At 40.9% G+C, this 24,937-nt stretch overlaps 1 protein-coding gene across 1 annotated transcript; it reads left to right on the top strand.

Annotated features, from left to right (window-relative positions):
* Window positions 1-413: 413 nt before the first annotated feature.
* Window positions 414-23,628, top strand: man1b1b (mannosidase, alpha, class 1B, member 1b). The gene is made up of 14 exons (XM_030059669.1): window positions 414-909; window positions 1,642-1,761; window positions 7,175-7,283; window positions 8,300-8,424; window positions 9,563-9,696; window positions 11,450-11,559; window positions 11,779-11,958; window positions 13,582-13,730; window positions 14,575-14,763; window positions 14,938-15,128; window positions 16,890-17,010; window positions 18,741-18,935; window positions 19,411-19,542; window positions 20,457-23,628. The coding sequence occupies exons 2-14, from the start codon at window positions 1,657-1,659 to the stop codon at window positions 20,661-20,663; spliced, it is 1,947 nt and encodes a 648-aa protein (XP_029915529.1). The 5' UTR covers window positions 414-909; window positions 1,642-1,656; the 3' UTR covers window positions 20,664-23,628.
* Window positions 23,629-24,937: the final 1,309 nt, after the last annotated feature.

A 24,937-nucleotide genomic window follows, 5' to 3' on the forward strand; every position in this document is an offset into this window, starting at 1 on the left:
GAGTTTTAATCTGTTGATGCTGTTATTCAGTTTTTACTGGTTTTATTTAGTCCCCTTAACTTCTTTATTAATTATTGTGATACCTGTTTTTACTTTTGTGTATCTTTTATGTATTACTCCTTTAATCCTGTACATTTGTTGTAAACTCTTTTGACACGATTGTAAAGCACTTTGATTCAGCTCCTGTTGTTTTTAAATGTGCGATAGAAATAAAAGTGACTTGACTTGACTATACTATACTATACTATACTTGACGGTACTATATTCCTTTTTTCCTCTCTGTCTCTCTGTTTCACTGCGGTGACCATGCCTGGAGTGCTTGCCTGTGAGGATAAGGTGACCGGAGCACCTGAGGTTCAGTCGAGCAGAGTTCAGGAGGAGGAGGAGGAGTCAGTGAAGGCACCAGCCGTTCATCTCACGTTTGCTGTCAGAGAGCGGCGTCACATCCAAAGCCGCGACTGGCTAACAAATAGACCCTGTGTGTTTGTAATATTCACGCCTTATCTCTATCAGCAGGAAGAGGACCATTAGCTGAGTGGCTCTCGGCAGCACTTTTAAGCGGAAAGGAGTCCTGGGGCTCGGATATATTAACGTTGAGCTAACCCGGGGAAAAGCGCGGACTGTTGCTATCTCCTTGGTGTTGGACAACTTTATTTTCTGACATGTGTTGTACACAGTAGTTTAATTGTCCGGGCTGTAAGCTACACATTACGAAACCAATGCTTTTAAAGGAGTGTTTCTCGCGTACTTTTAAAAGGGCTGTACGTTTCACTCGTGGTGCCGGCTGCTTTAGGCCCACAGCGCCATGCCTCGGTCTCTAGTCGTGCTGTGAGTCCGCCAAACGTCACTTCGATCCGGGGTCGCGTCGGCGGAGGCACCGCTGCACCAGTGTGTCCCGCAGTTTAAAAGGTACATTTTTATTCACCATATACAACACAATGTATGCCAAAAATTTCACGGACTTGAGTATAATTTATTTTCTCAGTTTCACACTAGTTGTTCAGACTGAGTCAGAGAGCCTTTGCATGAAACAATCTGTTGATTAATCACACCATAACGTAGCGGTAGCGAAATGTTTTGCAAATGGTAGTAATAATGTAAGATGATGTGGTGGAACATAGTGTAAGAACAGAGCCAACTTATGACCTCCAGTCGGTGGTTATTGTACGGCAAACAACCACCACTGTAAACACAATTCAGTAATAATAATAATAATGATAATAATAATAATAATAATAATGAAAACACTTCATTAAGCCTTATTTCTGCCGCAAAATACCCAGTCATCATGTAATTGTAATGTTACTTATTAATATAAATGCTATGAAATTAGGTTTTACCAATCAGGCCCCCTCTGTTCGGCAAATGAAAATGTGGGTGTAGTGTATTTAGATGGGATTACTCTGTACTACATTCCTGATAATATGGTGTCATTCAGTAATCACAACCACACCTATTTTCAGTCCAAGCTGTATCTTGTCTTTGTGTTTTACAATAACAACGATAGCATACTGAAAGCACTGACAAGGAAGCTGGCTTGGTGTCAGCACAGCTGCATTTGCTGTCATTACTTATTTGCACTTGGCTCTCCTCCCCTCTTCCTCTTCCTCATACAGCGCTGTATTTGTGACCTCCCTTTAGGTCTGGGTTGGAGACATGCACCCGCCATCTAGAAAGGATTTTGTATCTGTAACCTTTGCAGAACAGGGAAGTGGCAGTTACAACAACAGCAAGCAGTGGCGGAGGCAGTCTTGCTGGAGGGTAAGAGGCACTCATTTCCTTGTCTGCATCCCCCATCAGTTTGCTCTGGTTTCATCCCTGCTAAGTCCTGGTAAGGACACTACTCTGGTGTCTCACCTTCCCACTGCTGGATTGCACAGTGGAGACCTCTCCACCTGACCAACACACCTGTGTAAAAGCATTTAGTTTTGTGCTGCATGTTGAATGCATGTGCTCTGACACATATTCTTTGCCATAAAGTCAAAGTAGTTTTGCACAGGTGCCTGTAGGCCTGACAGTTTGTTCACACTAGTGCCCTAAATAGTTATCTGGGTATTCAGTTACCTGTTGAAATTTAAAACTGAGATCAGGGCTCGAGGCTAAGGGCATCCTGTCGTCCTGGGGATGGAAAAAAAATATTCGGGACAGACAAATATCTCCATGGGGATGCTTCGGAGATGAAAGTGGAATTCAGTGATTTTATTATCATTGCTATTATTTGCCTGTCACTTAGAAATTGACAAATTGGATCAGCTGCATATTGATAGCGGGTAAAATCAGTGTTTTCACCACAGGAGCTGACTACAACTGAGCATCTCTCTTCTCTGGCTGTTCATGTTAGTAATTTAGTGAGGTGTGACACCGATGAAAAATAATATGATTCTGAATTTTTGCTGCGGTAGCAATCTTTGACACGGGAATGCCAGCAATAATAACATTAATAACATGGTGCACTAGATGCACTGTCACAGATGATATGCCAACTGACTGCCAACACAAGAGACCTGAATTTTAACCATGTCATATAAGTCAAGACAACCATGGATGAGGATCATATCCAACTCAGAGTTTGAACTGTTACTCTGCGATTTTATCCACACTGACAGAGATTAGGCTCCTTGTTACTATTAGGATGCACTGAGTGACGTTATGGTGCGTTCAGTCTATATTAAGTAAAAATTAGCACTGAGCGAAGGTAAATTATCATGATGTGTTCAATTTTAAGCTTGTAAAATTTAATCTTAAATGGATATTAGAGAGAGAATTACGACTGGTTTAACTTCTTAACACTAGTTCTAAGCAGCTTAAAATATATAATTAAAACTACTAAGGCCAAGGACTTTTTTTTTTTATTTTATTTTTTTTTATAAAAGCAAATATTTAAATAAAAATACAATCATGTATTTCCTAATCATTTGAATTGTGTGTTTTTATCTAAATATCCACTATAGCTGGCAATAACAAAGTAAAGGGGCAGCATTTAGGATTTTTGAGGGTTTACACTGACTTTAGGGTGGTTGAAATGATGGTTTTGGATGATTCTGGGACAGTGGTGAAATAAAGGTAGCCCCGAGCCCTGTCAGATAATGCAAACAAATAGTGAATAGCTTCTCAGTTACTGTAACATGAGTAAATGTTATGTTTCTTCCACCTCTGTGGGTAATAGCAAGTTGTCCCAGATTTATTGCTGTTTAGGTCTAAGTTATGTTCCAAACTTGACGGGTCTATGGCTAAAAATGTTTTCAGTATAATCATTGTTTCTAAAACATTTGGACAACCCTTACACTGGTGTTGGATAATATTAAGACTACATTACAGTGTTTATTTTAGTTTCACGTTTTCTCTTGGAGCGGTGATAATTTCCTGGCTCTGGTGTGGCTCCACTGCTAAATGAATACAGAGGAAACACTGGTCAAAGTTGCCGAACAAATAAAGTTCCACTTCCTGAATGCATAAGGGTGATATCAAACAAGTGAATATTGTCTAACATTGGTTCCTATGCTAAATGCACAGAGAAAGCATCTCAGTCAGTCATGTGGTCTTGTTTTTAAGATACCTGGATATCCATATCCAGAAACAAAGCGTCTCACTTTGACTGGGACAGAGACATCAATCCAGCTGCTGGTTCTCTCGCACATTCAGATTCAAACCACATACACACATTGGGAAAAAAAAACAAGGAAGTACATACAGTTTGGTTAGAGAAAGTGAGGAATTGGTTATGAAATCACTTCTGCACATTCCTAGTTCACAGTGCAAGCGACTCAGTCGATGGGTTTGTAGTCTGTTTAAAAGTTTTTAAGCATATCATGAGCTTACCATCAACCCCAACAGTAGGTGCAGCATTTATCCAAGCATCATTTTTCAAATTTTTATTTCTGTAGTAAAAGCTGTACATAAAATAAGAATCTCTCTCAATGTCTATAAACAGTTTCTTGTACATTTCTGCTGTCCTTGGCTGAAGACTGAAAAATTCAGCCATAGCCACCTTTTCTCTGCCGATCGTGCATCTGAATTAGTATGCCCTGAAAAATGTGTTCCCTCTGGCAATGTGTCCTTGTTTAGCCCTTTGTGTGTGTTGATTTGTTACTGCTCAGAGACTGTAGTGAGGGAAATGTGCTCAACAGTCCAAGTGGAAGACTAAGGAAGGAAGACTAAGGTATATTGTGAGAACATCTTTGTACAGTAGAAACAGTGGATTCTTCTCGGTTGGGATAAGAGAAATATGTAGCTTTCATGTGTGATCTGTGTTCATAACTTGGCTGCTTTTGTTGTTTGTAATGCTGTTTTTAAATGTTCTGCTGTTTGAAAAGCCAGTGACTGGAATACAATCCAGAAAAAAAGTGACTTATCTTTTTTCTCAGGAAAAAAGAGATTTATTTGTTTTCCTCGCTGGCATGAAGTTGAGGTGAAGACACAAGGCCAAGAGAGACACATTTTTTTCAGGACAGTCATACTTTGGCATAACACCACCAACAAGCATGTTCACACATCGGCAGAGTTTCCCTTGTGGCTCAACGGCAGCTGAATGGATATTTGTTGGCTTATTGATCTCATGTTGCTCACAGTGTGGACACATGGTAGACCCTGATAAGGAGATTGCTCCAATGTCCCACTTTTCCCCGTGCTGGCTTGTACAGCTAACACTTAACCTACCTGCGCAACAAATCTGTGTGAAAGTATATTGTGCAACTGATGAAACATGTTCTTAAACCTGTTCTTTGCTGCAAAAGCCAAGTAGACTAATCAGGATATTATGCTGTGTATCTCAGAATGACCTCATTGTAGGTGTGTACACTATAAAAATCACAACTTGCAAGCAGTGCTTTCACACAGAAAGGCAGATGATTGTGCAGGACTTGTCTCAGTGTATGAATAACTTTACAGCCTTTTGCTAATCATAAATGCTCCACTGAATTTACTTTAGATTGCATGCTTGTAATGGAGTCTTTTCTCAGTTATATCAGGGCAGGAAACAAGCAGATTGACTCTTTGTCTGCAGAATGTTAATGGCCAGCAGAATAAACAAACTTACCTGGCACAGCATCAAAATTTAGTGGGTTGCTGGTGTTTAACTTCAAACTTGTGATTTCTATCTTAAAAGTGCACAAAATATGAAATAACTTAGTGATACTTGCTTCTTCGGTGCTTACTTGCTTTAGTTTGAATTAACTGAAAACAGTTCCTCTGACTTGCAACTCCAGCAGAATATCTTGTTAAAGAGAGGAAAAACAACTGCATGGGAATTAAAATTTAGATTAAATTTTGGGAATTGGCAGACACAGTTCAGGGTTTCAGATAGGTAGTTCATAAATAATGAATTAGCCTAGAAATCTGGGAACAGCAGTGGGTCCTGTTAATGAGTGAGAATGTTATGTAATAAGCTAGTCCAAGTGTAAAGCGATATTGTGCATTGTGTACCATTACCAGATTCTTTACGTCCCATCTTAAACCGGGGGGAGACTTTGATTAGAAAACTCCAGAGAAACCACTTCTCAGCTTCATGTCACTTGAGGTTTTGATTCAGTGTCTGCTGCCTCAGTTTGGAAAGCCTGGAAACTTGTGGAAGGTGAACTGGATGATTTACTTGTTTTGAGGTTTGGGAACTGTGCAAAACAGAGGGTAAAACATATAAATTAATCCCTCAATTGAGTCCCAAGATATACATGTGCCTAACATATTAGGTTTTGAGAAATAACAATCAGTTGTCTAGATTTAAGACCCAGAGGACAATGTTGATTGAAATGTCACCAGAAGTCTGTGTACTTCCTACAGAGCTGAGCAATCTGGGCTAATCAGCTGATGCACAGACATCATCAGGTTTGTCAGCTGAGAAAGGTTGGCCAGGGCTCAATGTCCTTTGGTCACTGGCCATCAGCAGCCACTCAGATTCCTGTGCTTCCTTGTTCCTTGACCCTGTTGTGTTGTGATTTGATCTCATGAAAAATGGCCCCACTTGACAAGTGCAAAATGCATGAGAAGTTGATTACAGAAATTTGAAACTTTTCTATTCCTTACAGTTTATTTGACAGACTGTACGGATAAATAACTGTAAAATGATGCTAGGGGAACAATAGCCTTGTGACACTTAACCTGGTATTTACAAATATATAGTTACTGAGATGAAGTGTTCTTCAAGGCTCTTTAGAATTCACAGCTATGATTTGAACAGATGTGCCATAATGTTATGGTCTTGCACAAATTAATAAATATATTCCACATTGTTTTAAAGCATGCACTTGCCCAGTTTCCTCATAAACTTGTTTAAAAGCCGTCCACCACCTCATTGTTGTCCAGTTAAGGATCAGCTGCACAAGCGCGAAGGGAATTAGGACCCTTGGCCTTTTGATGTCCTGGAGTGGAGAAAATGTATAACAATTGGGCTGCCATTGTTAAGCGCCAACTAGAGCAAGTGGATTACCATTAAATGTCAAATAAAAGCTGGCTCACAATCAAAAGCTGCGTCTCATTTTTTGGCCGGGTATGGCTACATGGTTTTAGAAACAGCAGTCCCTGATAGAAGCCGAGTTACATCAGATCACGTCACATCAAATGATTTAACCACCACTTCTTGACAAAGTGTGGAGCAGGGGACAGCTTCTCATTCCAGGGAAAAGTTCCCTTCTCGAGGCAGCAACTCTGGGTTCTCCTGTCACATCCTGCTCACTGCCCTGGGACAGATTCAGCACCAGCTGAAGTACCAGTATGATTTAGAGTTTATAATTCTCAAACCAAACTCTGTCCAGCTCAGATTCTATAATTATTCCAACAGGTGTGATCTGGATGGGCTCTGTGCTGCAGATGGGGTTACGGGCTTCCGGGGTGTGGGTGTGATGTGTAATAAAGTGAAATAGATACAGACGTGAACTATAAATTAAGAGAGATTTTTTGTCTGTATCCTTAATTTTCAGGTATGTTTTTGATTATGTTTTGTAGTTTTTTCTGACCTAAATACAGGCCGGTCGCTTTTTATGATTAAAGCAAAATAAAGCCTGGGCTGCTGCGCATGAACATGTGTGGTCCTTAATTGCATCAGGTGTGCAAGAGTAGAGCTGGGACAAAAACTCGCAGGAACCACTGAAGGACAAAGCCTGGGCATTTTGACACAGAGCATTCAGGTACCCTGTTGACTCAGCAGCATTTCTCTCTCTTGCTCTCTACTCTGTGACTGTAGAAATGGAAGCAGCTGTCCAGGTTGCAGCGGAGCCTCATCCTCTTCACTCTGGTCCTCCTGTTGATTTGTGGAATTGCTTCCTATCCTACTGTTACTGAACACCTCAGAGGTAAGACTCATTCAACAGCTTGCTCAATCAAGTTTGATTTTTGTCTTCATGGGTGGATGAATGGTTGGGTGCCTTGTAGTATGCATTCACCAATTAGTCAATTGACCACTATTGGTAAATAGGTTATTGGTGATTTATAACACAAGACCAAACAAGAGAATCATTGTGAAATGGAATGCGGCACAATAGTTGTTTTATTTTGATGATCTTGTTTTCATAATCATTGGAAGCCAAAATTTGAATTGAAAATAAAATTAAATCAGTCAGCCATCCCTAAGTGGAATGTATCTGCGTGGAAATCTGTCTGATCACTGTCCAGTCAGGTAGTGACACACACACACACATGCAGACACAGCTTAGTGTAACCACAGTGTAGCCGAATGCATTTCTTTTAATATACAAAAAACTGGCAGATGGGTTCCAAAGAATACTCAAACTTGACATGTCTGCTGTTCATATCTTAAAACTATACTTTGTAATCTGCTGGTCAAGCTCCTCCACCTAGCCTCCAAGGGGTACTTGAAACGTTTACCTGGATGCACCAGTGGGCGGCTTTGATTCAGTACCTGTTTTCTGCCCACACATACACACACAGTGTTGTTGTCTCATACCCCAAATACCATTTTTAATACCTTTTTGGGGAGAAAAATATCACAACAATAACTGCCTAGCACCAAAAACAGACAAAATTAAAAAACTAAAAACTAAAAAACAGACAAAACGTAAAATAATTTATGCTTGAAACGTGATTGATAAATCTTAAAACAAATCCATGTGTAGTAATATTTACATAGCATAGAGTAGCATATTACTGATGCTCTTATGTAGAGTAACTTAGAATGAAATAAGCAAGTAGAGCATCAGTTTGTCAGTGCATATGACTGTTTATGGACATTGTGGGACTCAAACTTGTGACCTTTGAGTCATTACTCTGCCTTGCCTCCCTGCTACTATATCATTACACTATACTGCTATGATGTTTCTGTATAAAAACATTTTTTTCTGTGTGTTTTCAGGCCTTACAGGTGGAGACCAGGAGACAGACAGGGGAGCTGACAGTGGCCTAAGGCCTGGCATTCCTCATGTGCTACCTGAGCCTGTGAAGCAAGAAGCACCACCACCGCCAGAAATACCCTCCCAGGTTGCTGTATTTCTCCATCTGGTCTTTAAATACTTTGACTGGGTTCATATCCAAATCTGGAAAAGTATGAAAAAATAATCAGGAGGAGTTTCGACATCCTCAAAAGGAATTAGAATTCCTGAAACTAAGAAATCAGAAAAACGTTTTCCAGTCCTGATTGATGTTTCTGCATATTTCAGTCACCCTTTATGAATGATGATAGTCAACAGCTCACACTGAACTTCCTTTCTAGTTAACATAATGCATTACCAAAAAGTCTGCAACTAAAAATTTGCACAAAAATGTGAAAAGTGGTTCAAGGTTGAGAATGGGTTCTTGTATCAGTGTCAGTATCAGTGTTTGACTAAAAAAAATTGTTACACTTTTTCACTTCAGTCCTAATGTGCACAGACATTAGCCTAACTGTTTCTTATACTGTGAAATTCTTTGTTAGAGTGCTCATGAGCACTGCAGTTGTCCCCAGGTACTGCCAGCATAGGAATGTGTTTAACACTGACCAAAATCTTCAAAATGAGCATCTTAAATGTATACATACTGAGATGGAAAATGCAAAGGGGCTCTGTTTAACCTCAGTGGACCAGAAGCCTAATTAATGTCATTAGTAACACCTGTGTGTACCCTGCTGTTCATATTGAAATGGCTGCTGAGAAAAGGCTCTGTTGCAAATGAAGTTTTGCTCATGTGCTGTGAGAGGTCTGGTATAAACATTTTTTCAGTTCATTCACTGGGAATAGCAATGGCCAGTAGCCATGCTAATGCTGAAAAGTCTTTGAATGGAATACATAATATAGTTTATGAGAATATTCTGTTGATGTCAGCAAGGTTTCGGGAAGACTGTGAAAGTTAGTCTCCAGAGAAACAGTTTATCTGCATTTGGTGCTTAGACGGTGTTACTTTTGGGACCTGTTCACCATTCAGTCTTTGTCCCAAACTTCACCTCCCATGGTCACAACTGCTGGGTAGTGACAGACAGAATGAGATCAGAGTAACAAATGAGCTTTCTCTAACAGGTTATAGCTCGGTGTGGAGCTGCTTTTGGGCATCCAAAAGTGCCCTTGTGTTTTCTCCCTTTTGTACTTTTCTTCATCAACATACTTCAGAAGTTCAGTTTTAAAGTTTCCTTGTCCATTTCCTGCAGAAGAGATTACCCCACAAGCGAGGACCTCCTGTCCTGCAGAATCGTCTGCAGAAGAAAGGAAATGCTTCAGACACGCTGGTGGAAGACAAGGTACCTGATGGCAAGAAAGAAGCAGAAGACGTCGGAGTCATCAGGTGAGACTTGGAGTGCTGTCACATCCACAGTTCATTTTCTGTGGTATGAACCATAAGAGATAATTTAACCCTTGTACTTGTTGATTTAGGTTCACACTTCCCAGTTTACAGCAAGGGATGTATAAAGAATGAAGAAACAGTATGTCATAGCATCCAAATTTGCAATGGTGCCAGACTATGGTGCTGCTAATATTGAAGTCAATGGAACACAACTAGAAACCACTGTAACTATGACTTGTGAACTCTGACAGGACAGAGATTAAACTTTCTAACAAAACACACTTTACATAATGCAGACTAACAGTTTTTGTCCAATGTGCACAATATTTGTTCTTGTTACAGGTCTCAAAACATGAGCAGCCATATGTATAAAACTGTAGATTCATGACTCAAACTGCACGCACAAAGCCAGAAATATTCACATGCATTCTTTTCGACGGATTTATAAAGCTGTGCGTATGCATGCTTGTTTTATAAATCTCAGTCTTTGTGTAATTGTTGGCACGTGCACGAGCCTCATGCGCACTCCCACAGTCAGCCATAAATGGAGGTTTACACGCACCTAATTAGCTCATTTCTATATAATAACCTGTTGCTACTCATGCATTTTTTTTAGACATGTCAACTAAAAGGACTGCAAGGCCCTTTAACAGCCCCAAGGCTGCTTTTGCTGTCATTACTCACGGCCCAGTCTGTTTATGGCTCATCATAATGACTATTAATTTTTCACACATGTGCCTCTAAATAAATCCACCCATCAGTCTAAATCCACCAATCAGTTTGTATTATGTGTGACACAATGCAACAGACAGATATTCTCACTCATATATAATAATAATTATTATAAAAAAAATAGTAGATAGGCTTGTACAAAATACTACATGCACAATGAAATTGGATATTAAGGACACTATATTGAAATAATAAAGTTTCAAGAATAATATCACATAAATTCCCACTTTCGTCTCATATTCTTTCTCTTCTCCAACAGTCTGCAGCCAAATCTGTGTGTACGTATGGTGTGAAGTATGTGGGAAGGTTCACACATTCGCACTGCATGTTTTTTTTTTTTTTTTTATAAACATCGATTTCTGTTTAGAAAATAGCGTATGCATGTTTCTGTGCATATGCAGCATGTATGCATCTGGCTTCAGGAGTCTGTCCAGCAGCTGCATGAAGCCCTGAAGGAAGACAAATCACTCATAATGCTGACTCTTGGCTAGGGTGCTAACCTTTTAAATAAGGCATAGAATCCATTCAAAACAATGACAACCACACCAACAGTTTTCCACTCTCGGCACCAATTTGGGTTTATGAGCTATTCAATGACATATTGTCCTTTAACTCTTTATACATTCCTTGGTTTGTGGTTGTCAGGCTTTTAAGAAGTTGTTTAGAACTATAGAGAGATGTTGTCCAATCTAGGTCAGGCTTAACAATTTTAGATAGCCAAGCTGAAGTTGACAGCAAATGGCAGGAGCAGTTTGGCTAAAGGAGGGGAGCATCCACCAGCCACATCCTGAAATCTGCAGAGGATGCAGCATCCTCCTCAGTCCTCACGTAATGCGTACTCACCAGCTATATAAACGTTTGTAGCCTTTTCAATAGAATCTGCTCATGCATGAATCGCTTGTTAAAGTGATAGTTGGTACACAGGAATAAGTCTTTTGAATGAGTCTCTTGCAGAGATCTTAAAGGCATTCTTGCTTCTTTCATTTTTATTATTTCTTTTTGGAATCCCACCCAACTTAAGCTGGCGGGGGGCAGTGATAGAGGCTGAGCAAGGCACTGAAGACACCAAGGATGAGGAGAACAAGGATGACTTGCTTGCCAAACAAGGCACCAAATCACCTGAGGAGTCGGGTATCTGCCCTGTTTTATTACTATTGTCTGTGTTGACTATCATAAGTCAAATTTGTTCATCTTGCACTTTCACTAAATACATCACATTTTTTGAGAGGCTAGAGGTTGTGTGTTGACTTCTTTGTGCCTTTCCATGCCCTGAAATCAGTCATTTCTTTCTGGATAACTCTAGACTTTTGTAGGATGGTTAACATACATCTTGTGCATTTTGTTCTTCAGAAGCAGGCCAGCTGGAAGCGGTACGGGAAGCTTTCAGACATGCGTGGAAAGGATATAAAGACTTTGCCTGGGGCCATGATGAGCTTAGGCCCATATCCAAGTCCTACGGAGAGTGGTTTGGCTTGGGCTTGACGCTGATTGATGCCCTGGATACCATGTGGATCCTAGGGTTGAAATCAGGTACACTGACATTTTACCTAACCCTGTAATGTTCAGAAAATCAGGAAGTAACCAGAGTAATTTAACCAATTTCAGGTTTTGAATTTTTGGGAAAATGAACAAAATGTTTGGAAAAGTTAGAGGAGCAAAAAAAAATGCCTGCATACAGCATTTGATGTAATGGTTGACTTGCTGCCATTTCACAGTTTGTGACGCTGTTGCAAAAAATAATCTTTATCTGTGGAATGCAGTGATCTGGGTGTTGGTGAAACTGCTCAACTGTGATCAGAATTCATGTTGTTGGTGCTGTGATGATTTAACATGCTCATGGCCAGAAGCTTGCCAGTTTGAATCTCTGAACCCTGAAACAGTGTTATAAAAGTAATGCATTCCCTTTCCTGCTGAGGCATTAGATTTCAAACCACGTTGAGGCCAGCAGTTGAAGGAAACGAAGAAAAGGCCAAAATGCTCATTAGTTCATGTGGATAAAAAACCCAGTATGTAAACAGAGTTGTATCAGCACTTTTTTTTTCAACTAAACCTGTTGTGGTTCTTGAACTGGTTCCATTGGGGATTCTTGGAACCAAGATGCTAACTAACAAACCAGCACACGTTTGCCCCAGTTTGTAGTGGAACATTTGCAATGGAGGTGTTACCAGGTCGCTGGCCACTGACTCCAGCATCACTGTGTCTGAATTCAGTCACAGGAGTTCATAATACTTCCCTATATTACCATGTCCAGCACCACTTTTCACTAGGTCCTTTTTGGAGTCTGTGTACTATGTTTGTTTAATTTACTGATAGTTTGGTCCTGGGTTCTAACGAACCTACCCTCGCCAAATCTTCAGCAATTTCAAGATACAATTTACTATTTTAGTACTCCCTTCCAACTGTCCGTGAATTCAGGAGATGCCCAAATTAAAAGCTGTTTCCTCAGCAGACCACTGCACACACCTTGATTTCTCTGTTGTTTCCATCTCTCCCTGAAGAATAACGCATGGCCACCCCTCTTGTTGCCAGAGTTCCCGCTTCAGGTCCTACTATGTTTTGGTTCCAGCTGGGAACCAACTTTTTGGGGCCATTAATTTTTTGCCTAAATGCTCTATGGGGTTCAAAATTGGGTTTGTGGACTCAATCAGAACTGGTTCATGTTGGCAGAAAAAGACCTAATTTTGAAGCAGTAAAACCATTCCTGATTAAGTAACACAAGCAACAACATAACATCTAACAGTGACAATCTTACCACAGGCCATGTGGGGAGTGTATTTCTCCCAGTTGTCTTAATGCTATCAAAGGTTCAGGGTTCATTACTGCACTTGAACCACTCAGGATATGGGCTTGATGCCATGAAAATATATAGCATTAGTGGGGGTTTTTTTAAAAGCAAGACTTTTTTCTTTTGTCATTACATAATTTATCAGTGGACATTATCTTGCCTTAATAGTCAGCTGAGAGTTGAGTTTTAAAATTAGAGGGAAAAGATGAGTCCTAGCTGGATAGTGTCATAGGCAGTGTTGGTGTTTTGCTTCTCCAGTTGAGCCAGACAAGACCACATAAATAACGGTTAAAGGTTAAAGGCTTTGTACTTGATTGATTCTGCTAGTGCTCGATCGCTTAAGTGGTGTTTGTAACCCTGTCTGTCAGAGTTTGAGGAAGCAAAGGCATGGGTGGCCACAGAGCTCTCCTTCAACAAGAATGTGGACGTCAATTTGTTTGAAAGTACCATCCGCATCCTGGGAGGCCTGCTGAGCACTTACCATCTTACTGGAGACACTCTGTTTCTGGACAAAGCTGTGAGTGAGCGCACACACACACACACACACACACACACACACACACACACACACACAACAGACAGACATGAAGTCAACACAACAAACTTCTGTTTCTGAAGGGCCTCCAGCAGTTTCCTCCTACTTTCTGTCTGCTGCTCAAAAATTCTGTCACAGCTAGCTAGCTGCTTGTGCGTGTTTTCTTCCCATTGCCCCAGTCTTTGTAGATACTGTACATGTGATAGATTTATCAAAATGGCTTCAACCAATCCAGACAACAAAGGTTTGGCCAATACAGAATTGAGAAGGCCCACTGAATCTGCTAATATTCAGTGTCTTTAAATTTGGTAATTTTCATGGCCAAAAAAGGATTCATTAAATCTTACACATTCATCATGCACTTTTTCAAGCAGTTTGGAGTTTGGAGGATGGTAGTCATTATTGCTCATGGCCAGTCCACTGCTTTGATCCCACCACTTGATAGTGATAAGGTGCTGAGAGAAGGTAAACAAACACTAGTTGGAACCTACTTGCTTGTTGACCTTTAATTCAGCTCAGTGTGGCAACCAATGTAGACATATTGGCATCAGTCACTACAGGCTGGAAGGGATTTTTCAAGCAACCTTCATGCTCTGTGGCTGGAACAACAGCACCTTCTTCCTGATTTGTGCCATGAAGCAGTGCAGCAGTTTTCTGTCAAAACTGAACTGGTGGCACATAATGTAAGATACAGTGTAGCAGTTGCTATTATGAACTCATGTATTAGAAAACTAACGTGGTGATGATTTGTTGGTTACAGTGCTGCACTAAACAAAACTACAGCAAACATGCACTTAGTGAAACTTTCCTCCTCATTCATCTGTAGAAAGACATTGGCTCCAGGTTGATGCCAGCCTTCAAAACTCCGTCCAAGATCCCCTTCTCTGATGTGAACATCGGGAAGGGGACCGCCCACCCCCCCCGCTGGACCTCAGACAGCACTGTGGCCGAGGTCACCAGCATCCAGCTGGAGTTCAGAGAGCTCAGCCGCCTCACCGAGGACACACAGTATCAGGTGAGCACACATACAATGAAGAAACTGTCCAGAAAAAAGTGACTGCACCCTGTGGACTTGTATATAAAGTGATAGAAGGGGGATAGATATAAAGTCAGCTTAGTGCCTAAAATGCATATGCGTGTTCATCTCAAAAATGACCCAAGCTTGACGTGTTTGACCTCGGCCCCCCAGGCTGCTGTGGGCGAGGTGATGACGCAGGTGCACAAGCTGGAGGGTAAGCTGGATGGCCTGGTTCCCATGTTCATCAACACCAACAACGGGCAGTTCACCCATCAGGGGATCTACACACTGGGAGCCAGGGCCGACAGCTACTACGAATACCTGCTGAAGCAGTGGATCCAGGGAGGCAAGAAGGAGGACCAGTGAGTTAGACTTTCATCTTGTTAGCTGTGACTCAGGCTTTTCATAAATTAAAGTGACAACATGCTACTTTTCTCCTTGACGCAGTTAGTGTATCATTATCCTTGCCCTCTTCCTCCTCAGTTGGTCAGGTTCCCGCCCCAACACTTGCCTGTCATCTCGATAAGCCTTCTACTTTGAAATGACATTTCTCTCTCAAAATTCTTCCCACCACCCCCTACTTTCTGAGACAGAAAAGCATATTTATAATGTCACTAATCACATTTGGCCCATAAAGCTGATTACCAGCCACAATTTGGCACTAAAATTTAAACAGAGACCAACAATAGCCGATTTGTAGGAAGTGTGGGAAGAAAACTTCTTTGAGTGTTGTGGTAGCACACAGGTTTGTGTTAACCAGATTTGCAGGTCTGCACGCTGGTGGAACATTGATAGATTGTGATCCCTGTGTTTTTGTTTGCGGTTGTGTGTACTTGTATGTGTGTACTAGATGAAGAAAATCTGTAAACACTAATCATTATGTGTGTGATGTCCAACCTTTTCAGTCATGTAGTGTGTCCCCAGCCGTAGTTTGTCTTTTCTGACTTTGCCTGACTTTGAATCCTCTGAAAGCACTCTCCAAGTGAAGTTGCTCTTCAGTTCTGTCATGCAGTGCTTCTGACACAAATAATCCAGTTGTGTCAAGACACTGAATCCCAAATTCATCTGGGGTGTATCTGGGCTTTCAGCTAAGCCCCGTGGTTAGGCAGTCAGCTCATCAGGACTCTGTCCCACACTGTCACAGTTTACAGTCCTAATACTTGATCTGCTCAGTGCCGCCTCCTCCCCTGACAGATCTGACACAGCGTGATCTGCTACCCTGCCCACGGACTGTCTGTTACCTGCTGTGCCTTACAAGCTGTTAAGCATTAGCTACTCCCATTAGTGTCTCAAGTGGGGTTAGGCCAACATCTAGTTCTCAGTGAAGTGTTTTAGGTCTGAATGGTGCTTCAGAGGCTTTCCACTCTGAAAAATTATAGGGATTTCCCCCTAGAATTTTGTCAGGCTGGAAAACTTTTGTAAAACTTCTGTCATGAGCATGGTCAAACACAAAGATATTGAATGTTGGTACAAAATTTCATCCTCTTTGCATCTTCACTCCAAAAGTATCCCAATCAGTATTGGCCCTGAAAATCCCATATCTGTTGAACCCTAATCCCAGCACTCGTGTGAAATATTTATGCTGTCCTGTCTGGCAGTATTTGCTTAAATTGGGGCACAACTAAGACTGATGAAACATTTATGTACTGGTGGAGCAACCGGCTCAACTCCAGACGCTAGGCAGAGGCTTGAGGGGATTGGCTCAGATTAAGCAGATTTGAACATGTGAATTGTTTCTTGGAAGTGTGTTTTTCTGTTGCCTTCAGGTCTTGGCCTAGTTGCTGCAGATAATGGGTTCTGAAGGCAAGGGAGCCACAAGTTTTTAATTTCAATATTTGCTTGTTGTGTAGTCAGTGAAATGGAACTCACTGCGATTTATTGATGTCCAAGCTTCAGGCACTTAATGTGGCCACTTGACGAAAAGTGTGCTGCATGTTGCCCTTTTGCACTCTAGAATAAAATGCTTTTATGTATTACATAATACCCATTATCATTCCTCATTGTGAAAGCTAAACTCTCTGTGGACTGTGCCAGGGTATTTTTTGTTCGTGTCTTTTTGTTACAGAGTACGGTAGAGTTCCTCATGGTTGTGCGTGTGTGTGTGTGTGTGTGTGTTATTTTAGGTTCCTGGAGGACTATGTTCAGGCGATAGAGGGGGTGAAGAGGAATCTCTTGCAGAAGTCCTCACCTAATGGTCTCACCTTCGTTGGAGAGCTTTCCCATGGACAGTTCAGCCCTAAAATGGTCAGTAGAATTCAAAACGGTCTTCAAGGCTCGTGTGCAGGTCCACATCAGCTTGGAAAGTGATCATTGCCAGGTTTTAAAAATACTGGATTTCAGTGTGTCAGACAAAATGAATGAATACACATATCCATCCATCCATTTTCCAGCCACTTATCAGGCTTGTGGTGCCAATCGGATGAGCAAAGCAGCCCAGGCGTACATCCACAGAACTTGAATGGAGAAGAACAGTCATTCCCATTCAAATCAACATGTCAGGATGGTTGGAGCAGCATAAGTTGTCACTTATGCTGCTACTAGATGGTATACTTTAGAATTTTCTGCTGTCTGTTTGAAGCTGGTTGGCTGTTGTTCTAGTTGAGTTAAGCCTTCTTTTCAGCAGTTGTCCTTTAGCTTTTAACAAACACTTTTCTTATCTATTAAAGTCTGGATAAGCTGATAGTTTATAGCATTAAAGAGGTCATATTAAGTAAAAGGTCTGTTTGATTATGTTGATCAGCTAAGTTTGATAGTTTGCAGATATTGATTGAAGGAGCAAACAGGATAAGCCCAGTCTTTGACAGTGTTATATTAATCTTGTCACTGATGTCAAAGGTTTCATCAGTGAACTACCCATAATAATTGAAGTACGAACACTTTTAAAATAAACCATGCAATATGAGCCAAGAAACGTAAATCTTGAACAACAGAGTGAACAAAATGTAGTAGTAGGTACATGACTACACACTGGTGATACACATAGAAAGGCTTTTAACCTAAATAAAGACACATTTTAGGTGGCAGTGATTTCAGTGATTCCAGCATGTTGGTATAAGACCTAGTGTTGACAGAGCAACATAATGAGTGGCAGTTGATAGTGTGTCTGGACAGTTTCCCATCTCATTAATGGAGTGCAGTTTCACTTCCACCATAGGCACTACCAGGCATGCAGGGATATAGGATCCCTATAGTTTACCCTGGGCCTAGCCAGAGGTCTCCTCCCAGTTGTGGAGTCGTGTCAGGTTCAACTCCAAAGAGAGGCGTCTGGGAGTACACCCTTACCAAAGTCTTACTTTGGAATATTTTGAAAGCTGCATTGTCTACACCAGCTTTTGTAATATGTCTCCTCTATGCCAACAGTGTGCTATGTAAATAACAGGAGCACCTGGTGCACTGAAACACCACCAGTTCTCACAAGCATTGGGTATCTTTGTGAAATGATCAGGACAGAGAAACAAGACAGACATTTGCAGAAATGTCTGCACAGAATCTGGAAGCCTCCCTCATCCATCCACTAACCCCCCCTTCGCTTGTCAGACCTTTGTCAGACCTTTCATTGGTAAGCAGATGGAAACAAGTAAAAATCATAGTCCCAGTAACTGACTTGAGGTCAGTTGTTTGGAACAAATTGCATCCCTACAATGTAATACTCAAAATGCAGTCATCGATTGTTGTGCATAAATTTTAGTCCAGTATTTATTATTTATTATAATATTTATTATTCCTTTTTTTCTCTTTTTTGTTTTTGAGTGATATATGTAAGCACTGGAAGTTGCTGTAAAATGGAGTCAAAATCCCTGTATGCATAAGCACACTTTTCCAGTAAAGTTGATTCTGATTCTGATCAGTGTCACTTTAAAGGAGCTACCTATAGCATTTCGTTTAGACCGCAGAAAATTTAGACTGTATTTCCCTTGAAGTCCATTATCTCAGCTCTCAAAGAGAATGTTGCTCTTTGTATTTGCATTTTCCAGGACCACCTTGTATGTTTCCTCCCAGGGACACTGGCCCTCGGCGCCCACAACGGCCTTCCTGCCGATCACATGGATCTTGCCAAGCAGCTGATGGAGACCTGCTACCAGATGTACGTCCAGATGGAAACAGGCCTGAGCCCGGAAATCGTCCACTTCAACATGCACCAGGGCAGTACCCGAGACATCGATGTCAAGGTTAGTGGAGGCCACATTGCAGAGACCATCTGGTAACCAAAAGGTTGCAGGTACCAGGCGCTCTAACTGCTAATGTGCCCACTAACAGCCAATTTGACACTGAACTCCTGTGATACATCAAACTAAAAACGCTGAATGGAAATTGCACATTGTAATAAAATAGCTGAGCCAATGAATGATGAGTGAATATACTCAACAGTTCAGTGTAAAAACATATCATGACTGTCAACTTACATTACAAACACATCTGCAGAACATTTGAAGCAGACAAAGTTTGTAGCAAAGAAATAATATGGAGATAGTGGCAAATTTATTGAATAAACAATTATTTAGGGTTTACATGGCCTGTCTGACAAATGGTCCTGCCCAGTTGTACAACAGTTCAAAAATACCTTCTATAAAATGTCTCCTCCAGTGGGAACCCTGAACCTAGTTAACTATTTTTGTCTCTTTTTTTTTTTTTTCTTTGTGGCAGCTTGCAGACAGACACAACCTCCTGCGACCAGAGACTGTGGAAAGCCTCTTCTACCTGTACAGGTTCACCAAGGACAAGAAGTACCGAGACTGGGGCTGGGAGATTCTTCAGAACTTCAACAAGTACACGAAGGTCAGTTTGATAATCTCCACTTCTTCAAAAGGCTGAGAATTGTACAAGATTTTGAAGAATTTGCAAAAAAGTTTGCTCTGAGGTACATATGCTACATATTTCATATTATGAGATAGCCATTGAAAAAAAATAAACATCAGCTTTAGAATGAAATGGCATACTTGAGTAGTTCACAAATGGGGCCCGCAAAAAATAGATTATTTGGCAGTGAGACTTTTGAATAGACTGTTGTTATTTTACACCAAATAGAAATAAACTATATATAACCCTAAGCCGTCTTAGCTGGGACTAAAGTTGCTAAAATGTAAGTCTTTTGTCTAATGCACATGTGTATGGGGGTTCTTCAGATAAAAAGGTTTTGGAATCCATGTCGTAGTTAAACAACCCAGGTATTATCATCATGCATCATACTGACAAAAGCCTTAAATGTAGGTATGAAAAAAAAGCTCAGAAAAAGTTGGGAAAAGTTGGGAAACACTTGATAGCACACTTACATTGGCCACTTTGGTAGATTTATGGTCACAACCTGCTGATTGATGGAAAAAGCATATTGACTCTGTAGGCCTGATGTAGGCATTTCATGCGTTTTACTACGGAGGCCCAACTTTAAAATGATCTCCAGACTACATGAGAGCAATGGGAAGACATCAGAAGCAGACACATCGGGCCGACGTGCTGATGAGAAAACTCAATACGTTGGGGCCTCCGCAGTAAAACTCTGATGGCATACCTTGGATCTAAGTAGGCAAGATGCCTGTTCTGACGTTCAGTCGATTTACCATCTTTGATCTACAGCCTATGTTAGAGCAACATTTTATGTGCTATCTGGGTATGTTAGCTTGTGTGGATATGAATCAAGGGAAATCCCTCCAGAAGTCATCGTCGCTAATCATGTGGTGTTTTCATGCTCTCAGGTCTCCTCTGGTGGCTACACTTCCATCAACAACGTGCGTGACCCAGACTACCCGAGCCCCAGAGACAAGATGGAGAGTTTTTTCCTGGGAGAGACCCTGAAATATTTGTATCTGCTTTTCTCTGATGACACCAACCTCATCAGCCTGGATCAGTATGTCTTCAACACTGAGGCCCATCCCCTGCCTATTTGGCCTGCCACTGAATGAAATGCATACATGTGTACACATCGACACATATGGTAAATAAGCCGAACTGCATGAATAAACACTCCCACACGCACATCTCAGGGCTTGGCTAACACCAAGATATACCATTATAATTCCTTTTTTAAATCTATCTCAGTGAAACGTTGGGTAAACAACGATCCTGAACGCTATCATGACTGGAAATGCCCCCCTTTTTTGGGCAAGAATTGTTGTGCTAATAGCCATGGAGAACAGCAGAGCTGGGCTCAGACTGCAGTATAACCTTGTGTATTTATTTGACTGATCCGTCACATGGACTCCTGAAGAGGACAGTTTATGCTGGAGAAAGAATGGCAAGTTTGTTGTCAGTCTCCTAAGCAGCCAGACGACATCAGCATTGAAGGAAAGCCTGACTGTGACTTGAATCTACGCTGTCTTAATTGCATATTGAGGATAGGGGAGATGCTCTGTAGGGTTTGACCGATACAGGTTTTTCAAGGTAGGCACCGGTATTTTTGGATTAATTTTAAGATCTATATATTTATATATATATATAGATCTTAAAATTTGACAATTTCCATGCCAAAAAAATCACAAGTCTGTCGTGATTTGCCCCATTTTTGTCAGAGAACAATCTGTCGATAATCTTGACACAGCATATAGATGATGGGACACTAAAACTGTCAGAACCAAGGAAACTAATAGTGAAACTTTTATGTGTACTTGTGCAATTGCATCAAATTATCACATTACAATCAAATCCGTTTAAGGGCTTCTCACAGACAGCTAGTGAAGCATAGATAAACTGTACAATAAATATCAATCACATTGCATCATATCAGATGCTGCATCCATGAAACACATCCATTTTTCTTTAAATAAAAAGGCAGTTTTGGCCCACTATATCGGTCTAACCCTAGTGCTGGGTTTGACGGCACAGTGGTTACACAGAGACTGTAACCACAAAGCCACAGCTCTGATGCCTGGCAACAGCCATCCCCTGTCTGAAATGTTGTCAAGCAAGACACTGAACTCTTATTTGCTTCACCTACAGCCTGACCCCTCTGCTCAAATGTTTGTAGATTAGTGTGACTCTAGTGGGATATGCAAACAAATGAATTTCTCATTACACTGTGGGTCATACGGTCAAGTGAGAGCTCTGGCCACTACCCCTCAACATGCCCACCTTCCTCTGCTTGGCAATGGGAAACACTGAAGTGTCCTGAAACGTCCCAGGGCACAAGCACGTCCTTACGTCCCTGCAGTCTCATGCTGTGTTCATGTCATGTGGGAGAGACTGTAGATAAAAGCCTCCTGCACAAAAATACCAGTCACCCCAGCTGTCAGGCAGGAAATATCATTTGGAAATGTGTGTTCACACTCCAAAGAACTTGGTTGATGGACTGTGCTGACCAGTGGTGCACAGTGCCAGAGTCTCTGATGGCATCTAAGTAATGGTCTGCAGCTACAAAGTTTTGAACAGGGAGGAGGGAAGGGCCACCATTACTCACAGCCAATCAGCAGCTAGTGGCTCATTCATAATGACTGAATGTCTTCAGAACCACTTGTTCTATTCTAGATTCTGTGTTTTTAGATAACAGCTCATGTAAAATTGGCTAAAAATGTAATGAAAACACTTACCCTTCAAGTGACAAGCTGATCAGAGGAAACTGAAGTGTGCACAACATTACAGTGTTGACAGCTTCAAATGAATCTGGAGGCGTGAACACTAGCCAATGTTTGCTTTTAAGTGGGAGCTCATACAGTCATTTCTCACTTATGACATGAAGGCAGCATCAGCCTTCACTCGGGACTCAAATGTCCACAATCTCATTCCAGTTTTTGTCGAGCAGCATTTTTTTCACCACCTCTGTACTGTGAAGCTTTTGTTTAAAGGGATAGTTCACAGCTGTTATGTAAGACAGTAGTGGTGCTATGTACCTCTTATTGTTACTGAGTGCTGGCTGAAAAAAAAATCTGCTATTTTATGGGCACACATCAAACTCAGTCTTTGTTTATTTGACAAGTTAAGTGGCAGGAGGCTAACAGTTAGCATTTGGAGCATCCAGCCAGTATTCAGCACTCAGTAACAATGAGAGGAAGAGAGCACCACTACTGTCCTACATAACAGCTAGAGTGGGAAGTGAAATATCATTTATTTTTTCCCCCAAAATAAGTGAACCATCCCTTTAAAGCGGATATCAAGTGAGCACTTAGCATCTGAGCTCTTTGTTTCTCTGTTTGTTCTTTTGGCTGAGCCGCTGCTGTTATTTTTATTGAATGTTACATTTTGTTCTTTTCTTGTATGTATTGTTTGGTTGGTAAGGTGGAGTGCATTTGGAGAGCTTGGTAAGGTTAAGTATAAATTTAGCTTAATATATTGAGTTGTAGTGTACATAGAGTGGTATAGTAATTATAGATATCCTGGTCGAGTGAATTGTGGATTATTTTTTTTTGTTTTGGCATCATAAATTGGAGTAGTGTTAGCCGCTCCAGAGTCAATTGTGGTCATTCCTGTAAATACCATTAGGTGACAGTATAGCTCTATTTATAGTTGTTGCTTTTATGAATTTATATTGAGACCAAACTCCCCATCTTGTGTATTTTGTCAGATGTGTGCTCTTTCCTGCTCTGTGTTGTCTCACATGTGCCTTGAATGTTGCTTCAGAAAACATTCAACAAATTGTTTACCCACTATGTTAATATCCATTTCTGTCCATTCAAGCTATTTTTGACATGTCTGTGCATTGCCAGTTTGCTATTCAGAAACTTCTGTGGTCGCTGTGATCGGCACAGATAATATTTTTACATATTGGAATGACTGAAATGAGGATTTTTCCAGTATCCCTCAAAGCAATCACTGGGTTTACATAACATTGATTTCTACCTGTGTGTACATATGCTGCCTACAAGGGCTCGATCTCTCCCTGTGATCTTTGCCTGGATATTGTTCAGCATAATTTCTGAACCAAAGACCTATGCTGAATAAGTCATCAACATTCGCGATTGGTTTTGTTTCGGGGTGTTGACAATGAAAAGCCATTTCTCCAAAGCCATTTTTCTAAAACATCAAAGGAGATATTTTCAGAGCTTTTGATAAGGGTTTGACCGATACCAATATTTTGTGACTGAAGTAGCAGATTCAGTATGTTTAACTCTGAGCATTTCCGTGACAAAAAAGACAAGTATTCAGCCGTTACCGTGGAATGTATTTTTTCCTAGGGATGATACACCTTTCAGTGTTTGCAATCAGAGTAATTTCATTGAGGGTTTTACAGACTCTTTTGTAGCTGTGGTTGGGAGGGAACCTCAACTACATTGGCAGTGGATGACATGACCAGCAGATATCCACTGGTCAATTCTGGGCTGATGTATCGGCAAGCCATTTTATCGGTCTAACCCTATAATGTTGATATTGCACCCAAAGGATGATTCAATCCTCTGCTAACCATGAAAAGAAGAGAAGAGAACACTCATGGCTGACCAGGCATTCGTAGTTGGAAAATTGTAGTTTTACGATGCTCTTGGTTAATGATAATGATAAATACTAACAGTAAACAATATTGTTCCATGGCAGTATTTTTCAGAGTGAAGGCTTTTGAATGATTATGACATTCTTACATCTTGAGGTATTTCAAGACTTAAAGGCCTGGCACTGTATATTGGGCTTACTTGTGTAGACAGGTGGCCTCTCTAGTTTCTGTACTTCCCATCAAAGCTAACCTACTGAACCTAATTGGTTGAATATCAATCAGTAAGGTCCAGGGAACATGTCAAGTGTTCAACAATGCTGCACCTTCAAATGATTTGACCTACCAAACAGACTAAGTAATATAGTGCCAAGGGTGGAGTTAATATTTCCAAAGTAACAGGTCTTACATGGGTCTGGAAATTTCTGGGATTTTATAACTTCCAGGTGTTAAAATTTAAAATCCATAAATACAGACTTTTAAATGTACATGTTTCCATGATTTAAAATACATGAACACTTTGATGTAGCAACTAGATGTCATCCTGCCTGTCGTTACGTGAAAGCAGCATTACCTTCAGTTATACGGTGCAACACTGAAATCCTCAAATTCACTCGAATTTAGAAACTGCTGTGTTTGAAATGGGGAATAAAACCCTGCAGATTAACTCTGGAAGACTTTAAGAAAACAATCAGGCTTGTGTGGCAGTCCCAACCCATCTCCTGCACAAGTCTGAACACAAGTCTGTATGATCTCTGTCCTCAATACTGTAGCATGAGATCTCTCTCAATGTGGTGGCAGACACACTTTCAGACAAGGGCCTTG

Source organism: Myripristis murdjan, chromosome 9 (genome assembly GCF_902150065.1).
Source record: "Myripristis murdjan chromosome 9, fMyrMur1.1, whole genome shotgun sequence".
Taxonomy (NCBI): domain Eukaryota; kingdom Metazoa; phylum Chordata; class Actinopteri; order Holocentriformes; family Holocentridae; genus Myripristis; species Myripristis murdjan.